General features: G+C 45.8%; 1 protein-coding gene across 1 annotated transcript; it reads right to left on the bottom strand.

Moving 5' to 3' along the window:
* Positions 1-527: 527 nt before the first annotated feature.
* LOC105903274 (keratin, type II cytoskeletal 8-like) lies at positions 528-5,492 on the bottom strand. The gene is made up of 9 exons (XM_012830999.2): positions 4,878-5,492; positions 3,054-3,262; positions 2,869-2,929; positions 2,667-2,762; positions 2,397-2,561; positions 2,159-2,284; positions 1,828-2,048; positions 1,648-1,703; positions 528-1,529 (listed from the first exon to the last, which is right to left on the bottom strand). The coding sequence occupies exons 1-9, from the start codon at positions 5,412-5,414 to the stop codon at positions 1,291-1,293; spliced, it is 1,710 nt and encodes a 569-aa protein (XP_012686453.2). The 5' UTR covers positions 5,415-5,492; the 3' UTR covers positions 528-1,290.
* Between the last annotated feature and the right edge of the window lie 1,515 nt (positions 5,493-7,007).

The following is a 7,007-nucleotide window of genomic DNA, read 5'->3' as shown; positions in this document are numbered from 1 at the left end:
GTCTATGACATATTTCCTTATGGTTCCAGATGGCTTTTATCCCAGGAGAGGCATCAATTCTGCAGTGTGCTCTGCTATGTCCCCCGTCCCTCACATGACCCTTCTCTTCCAATAAATCTTCATGTATTGTCTTTTTTAGATATCCGATTTATATATTAGATATTAAATCTGTTTCAGATTTTAGATATTAATGTTCATCCTTGCATTACGAATCTTCTCTTTTGCTGTTTGTGTATTTCAGGGTTAAAGAGGATTAGGTGATTTTTGTTTAACAGTTTCATTTCCTATTATTTGTCTGTCAACTCACAGTTGCTCTTAGCATCCAAAGGATTCTTGCTGTGTTCCCTAGTTTTCAAAACTTTACAAAGCATCCAAACCAACCCAATACTGCTGAATAGAATATGATTGAGATTTTTTTGGTGGTGAACACCTTCACAGTGACACCTTGTTTAGGCCACTTCTTCAAGTTCTGTTTAATCAATGTTACTTAAGTAGAGGTGAACACCAACAACCAAGAACAAAGGAAATTTCTGAAGAACCAAGATTTATTGAGTGTTTTCGCATGTACATGGCTTGCTGCACATCCTAAATCTGGTTAAGACAATCAGCCGTTGCAGGATGAAACATGAAATAGTGAATGATAACAGAGAATTGCTTAAGTTCTCTGCAAGGCCCATTATCCCAGGGGAAAGGTAGAGAAAAGAGCAAATGATGAAGGTTATCACACAATTACTCCATTCAACAAGGGCCAGGATATCACTTTGGTTGAGTTGGCATAGGGCTTAGCTCCATGGGCTTGTGTTTGGAAATGCTTCAAAAAGTGGGATATGAGTTGGGAAGCTGCAACAGTCTCTGACATATTGATTTTCTGTTCAGCTTTTTAGTAATGAGATTTAAATCCGGCACCCTTTTGTATGCATTTTCAAACAGGCAAAACCGAGTGGAATGACAATATGTTTTTCTCTTAGAGCAGTAATATCAACCAGGCTGAAAGAATGGGGTCTTGACTTCCACTCTGCCGGTTTGTGCCATATCTCAGTTTATACCTGCTGATGAACTCATGAAGAACAGGATTATTACAGAATCTGGACTAGGTAATATCGAGACTAAATGAGGAACAAAACAAAGAAGGACACTCACGCACAGAGCATAAAATAAGCCACTATTCTCCAGATATAAACTTCCTTCTCAATGGAGAACACTTGTGAAAAGATCGTGCTCTGTGAGTGAGGGGAAATGATAAGAGCATAGGGGGTAAAGGTTAGAGGGAGGAGAGGAGTTGTTCCTCATTTAATAGCGACGCATGCCACTGGACACCGTAGAGGAGCGAGACATGGAAATGCTGCTGCCGCCACCGCCAATGCTTGAGCCGCCGCCCCCGCTCATTCCCATGCTCATGCCGCCGCCGCCGCCGTAGGACATGCCCATGCCGCCACCGCCGCCGCCGCCGTAGGACATGCTCATGCCAGAGCCGCCACCATAGCCGTATCCACCGCCTCCGCCTCCGCCAAGGGACATGCCACCGCCTCCTGCAAAACAACATTTGATATAGTTAGAGGGCAGACCAATAAAAAGTGCAGATGATAGATGCAGCATGGTTCATTTCCTGGATTTGTATCCAGTCTTGAAATTAATAATTGTACCCACCACCACCAGAGGATTCCTGGATGTGAACTGTTGCAGAGGCACCACCAGAAGAGATTCTGTGGAAGGGATGAAATATTAGGATTTTTCAATTGTTGCCAAATAACAATTGTCAGATAATTCATTTTTGGGTATTACACTTAATGCAGTTCTTTGTAGATGTGCTATGTTTCATATGCTTACCTGGACTCCTCTCCTTCCAGCAGTTTCCTGTAGGTGGCGATCTCAATGTCGAGGGCCAGTTTGACGTTCATCAGCTCCTGGTACTCGCGCACCTGGCGGGCCATGTCCTGCTTGGCTCTCTGGAGGGCCTCCTCAAGGTCCCTGATGCGCAGCTTGGCATCCTTCACTGCCATCTCTCCACGTTCCTCAGCCTCTGCAATCTGGGCCTCAAGGTTGGCACGCTGAATCGCAATAAAAGAGCGCAAGTCAGCCAGATGGAGGTTGGTAATACGTTGGCTAATGATAGCATTAGGTATACTCGGTGGTGATAGCAAAGAGGAAGGTAACTCACCTGTCCTTTGACTGATTCAATTTCATTCTGGAGGCGGCTGATCATTCGGGTGAGCTCAGAGATCTCTGCCTTGGTTGTGCGCAGGTCATCACCGTATCTGCCAGCAGAGGACTGCATCTCCTCAAACTGTAGAAGACCAAGAGATGTTAGCATGAAGTTCCTACCCTCTGCCCCTTTCAAGAATCAAGGCTCTGTCATGATAAGGCACTAAGTGCTGGTGCCAGTCTGATGCACTCACCTTGGCCTTGTACCACGTCTCTGCCTCGGCCCGGCTGCGGTTGGCGATGTCCTCGTACTGAGCACGCACTTCAGCCACAATGGAGTCCATGTCCAGAGTTCGGCTGTTGTCCATCTCCACAATAGCAGAGGTGTCCTTGATCTGGCCCTGCAGCTCGCGCAGCTCCTGTGTGAGGAAGAGAATGACAAATGTGAATGTTTCATATGAGCTTGAGAACACTGCAAATCATTTTGGATGTGACCCTGTACATGGAGTATGACCATCTCTCACCTCTTCATAGATGGCCCTGAGGAAGTTGATTTCATCCTGAAGGGCATCAACCTTGGCCTCCAGTTCTACCTTGGTCATGTAGGCAGCATCAACATCCTAAAGAAGAATGAAAGAATGGGTAAGTATGAAGGTTCAGAGATTAGCAATGGGAGATCCTAGCAGAACATTGGGAGAGAGTGTAAACACATTTTTCTGTTTTTACCTTCTTGAGCAGAACAAACTCATTCTCCACTGAGGCACGCTTGTTAATTTCATCCTCATACCTGCACAAATGGAGCACAGTGTGGTCAGTTTTATAGAAGTAAGAACTGAAACTCCATACATTCCTTCTATGACAGGTGGTGAACATGTCCATAAATAATGTCCATAAATAATTGAGGCACTCACTTCATTTTGAAGTCCTCAACCAGACCCTGCATGTTTCTCAACTCTCCCTCCAGTTTGACCTTCTCATTTCCCAGGCCGTCGAGCTGTCTGCGCAGGTTGCCAATGTAGGCCTCAAACATGGAGTCGATGTTGGAGCGCACGGTGGTCTGGTCCTGGAGGAGGCTCCACTTGGTCTCCAGCATCTTGTTCTGCTGTTCCAGGAAGCGCACCTGTGGGGACAAAATTAAACACCATTAGTCCACTTATACTGTACTAAGTTTTTCTCCAGAGGTTACACAGTACTCAATAAAAGAAAATATTCTGTTATATTCTGTTTAGATAAGTTGTAGTAGGCATCCTGTTCTTTCTTTAATTCTATTTAATCAGTGACTCATAACGTGAACTTTGGCATCAGTGAACAAAAGATGGGGTATGTTTGTAAATTGGCTCAAATGTTATTCTCTTGCAGGTTCAGTTCACATTCACGTTCACAAGTTTGTTTGCCAGAGTGCCAAGTGTTGTCATCTGCTGCAGGGCATAGGCCCGCTTGCTGTGCAAACAGGCAAATCTATTTCATTGACTTAATAAGACCTAGCATGTCATAAAGTGCTCTTGGAAGAAAGAAAAGAATGTCCTCCTCAGGTACAGGGGTGCGGCAGCCACACCCACACCAAGCCTCTCCCAGGGCAAGCCCTGGCAGGGATGAAAAGCCTCTCCTTAGCCGCAGGGACTCCCCTGTCAGGGTTCCAACTTTCTATCATGCCAAGATCTGTGCCTTCGCCTCCATTTTCCTAGGTTCGATGTCTTGCAACCGGGTAGGAATTCAATTTTTTTTGTAGACCACTAATTTACAGTTCCCTTGCAGATCACCAAAATAATTACAGGTCATCGGTCATGCACTTACTCATGTTTCAATGATCTAAATGGCACCTGACCAAAAGATGATCACAGCCTTTCAACCCTGCTAGAAAAGCAGGAGTGGCCCATTAATATGACCTGATATCAAGGTGTGGCAGTCAGAATTTTATTCCTGAGAGAAAACCCCTCCCCACTATCGTATCACTGTGCAGCTACTTATAGATGAATATGTTTAAGAAAACAATGCTGCTCTAGCAGACCCAGGAGACATTCACACAGCAAAGTGGCATTCATTCACATCTCGAGTTTGGAGCCAGAGTCAGTGCTGCCATGGGAACGGGCGGATAACTTGATCTCCGCCCTTATTTAGACAGAGGCTGCAGTCATAGGATCTCCCCGGGCTAGGGTTTCAACCCCCACCCCCTCACACACACACACACAGTCGCACATAATCACACACATTTTGGATTGCTGTCAGCAAATACTGTAAAATAGAGCTTTCGCTGTCATTGCAAGGAGAAAGTGTTTTGTCTTTAGCAATAAAGAGTGATGACTGCTACAGCGAGGCTTGCTGCTTCATGTATATTTTAGAATTGTGCTATCTGAATCCTATACCTTGACTTCTTCCGACAGTAAAGCAGGCTGTGAAATATTTCATGAGCATCACCTGAGTGCACTAGTGGTGAAACTAACTGGTTGCTGCTGATTTGGCTAAGTGTTGAAGTGCGTCCTGCTATGTAAAGCAGCTACATTAGTGGTTGACATTCATTTGTGCACATACTGCTCACCACTGCACTGCTTTGTTTGTTTTTTGTTTAGTTGTTTAGAACATCTCTTATTTCCCTGAGCTACTCAGTGAAGACTATCACAGGCAACCTCCTTTCAGTTGATCGATTGAGTACACGATAAGCCTAGAAGAATGGTGTCATGCACTCTTGCCAGTGCATGCCTCTCTCTGTCGGATTTTGCAATGAGAAAAGCACTGACCTTGTCGATGAAGGAGGCGAAGCGGTTGTTGAGGGTCATGATCTGGTTCTTCTCCTGAGTGCGGACGGTCTGAATGGTGGGGTCGATCTCCAGGTTCAGGGGGGCGAGCAGACTCTGGTTGACGGTGACAGCTGTGATGGTTGGTGGTATGCAACCACCACCTCCACCTCCCATGCCCAGTCCGAAGCCACCACCACCTCCGCCACCCATTCCCAGTCCGAAGCCACCACCACCTCCGCCGGAACCGAAGCCGCTGCCGAAGCCGCCACCACCACCACCACTGCTCAGGCTGTAGCCGAAGCCACCACCACCACCACCGCCTCCCATGCCACCGCCGCCGATGGAGCGCCTCATGGACACGGAGCTCATGCGGGCACCGCCGCCGCCGCCGCCTGCCATGGCGGACTGGCTGGAGAAGCTCCTCCTCACGCTGCCACCGCTGCTGTAGCCGCCACCGCCACCGCTGCTGAAGCCGCCACTCATGCTGCCACCACCACCGCCGATGCTATAGCTGGATGAGGAGATCTTTACGCTCATGATTGCTTCTTAGGGAGGGCTACAGGCAAACAGAGAGAGGAGAGATAGGAGTGGAGCCGGTGAGTCCACTAAGAGGAAAGATGTACCTCTGAGTGTCTTGCTGTTGGTGCAATGCCTCTTTATACTACTCGGAGAGGGGGTGGCTCTCACCTGAGCCCTGCTCTCACCCCTCCTCCACTGCCTGAAGACACTCCCCCTGCAAGTTCACCTGCTTGCAGGGGGTGCAGGCAGCCATCTGATTGGTGGGGAGACAGCCAGCTCTGTAAGATGAGAGGCCTCCAGCACACTCAGGTGCTCACACACTGCAGGTAAAGACAGCAAGACCCTGAGGTGGATTCAAGGGCGGATGGAATGGCAATCGTATTCTGTGCTTCATCCCTATAACCATTCCCATGAATGTCTGATAGCACATTTCTCATATGGTTTTAATGAGTTTAGTTTCAGGCATGTTTTAAATAAGTGCCTACGGATGAAATAGCACTCTTCTGCAGTGTGTGCAATTCCAGTTAGATAAAAGGCACTTGCACAACTGTCGACTGTGCAATTCAAGTAGGACTACGTGTATTTGTTCATTGACAGCTTTAGCTATATCCACAGCAACACATTTAGGTAGAGAAGGCATTGGGTAAATTTGCTTGTGCTAACATTCTACCTGAGGGGCTATTATCAAAAAGGATCTCCACACAGTAGCACACTGTCAAACAAAAACCTCTCTGTGCTGAGTCCTGAAACTCTCTCATGCAGACAGTTCAGCTGATTCTGCTGCATGCTGTGGTGAAATGCTGCTGCTCGGCACACACAGCAGTGCTCTCTGCCAGGATATGATAGAGTATCCATTGTTTTGTATTTTCTAGTAGCTCTTTGGAATGAATTCAGAATGTGTAGAATCATATTGTTTGCATTACCAATGAACAGCAAAACAAAATAATTGCAAATAAATAAAAATGTACTGTGCATATCAAACTTTGCTTGTCACAAAAATCTAGGTATCTTTTATGTATCTCTCTACAAGTGAATCAACTCAAGATAGAGTTAAATAGGGTTAATGTAGAATCTAGTTTTGGACAGTGGTAGTTTGTGGCAGGTTCTATAGGTCGCACCAGTAAGGAGAAGTTGGTCTGTATTTTCTTGAGAATGTAGAGTAAATACATGGTGACATTTACAAGCACAAATTCACACACAAGTTTCATGCAAGCAAGCGCGCAATAACAATTAACAACGATTCTAATCTTTCCATACAAATATGGAATTAGAACTAATGCATACTTTCCACTAAAAACGTTTCATAACAGAAAGATTATAATTCCTTCTCCCCAGTAATACACTGAGCAGAGACCACACCTGTGTTGATCGTGAGCCAAACATGACCCTTGTGGCTGACATGTGAACAGTATGTCAGGAGGATATTTCTCTTACAGAGCAGAAACTGTTTGCAACTGTTATTTCAGGCATATATTAATCTTTTTAGGTCTTTTCTTGGTTTGTTGGTTGGCAGAGGGAATCTATATGTGCATCAGGTGCCTGTGCATGGTCTAAATTTGTGTATGGTATCTCATGTCTCACTATTTATTAACTCTAATGCATGATAATGAA

This window comes from Clupea harengus, chromosome 4, assembly GCF_900700415.2.
Source record: "Clupea harengus chromosome 4, Ch_v2.0.2, whole genome shotgun sequence".
In the NCBI taxonomy this organism is placed as follows: Eukaryota; Metazoa; Chordata; class Actinopteri; order Clupeiformes; family Clupeidae; genus Clupea; species Clupea harengus.
Note: the sequence above shows the minus strand (reverse complement) of the source record. Positions and strands in the feature narration are given on the sequence as shown.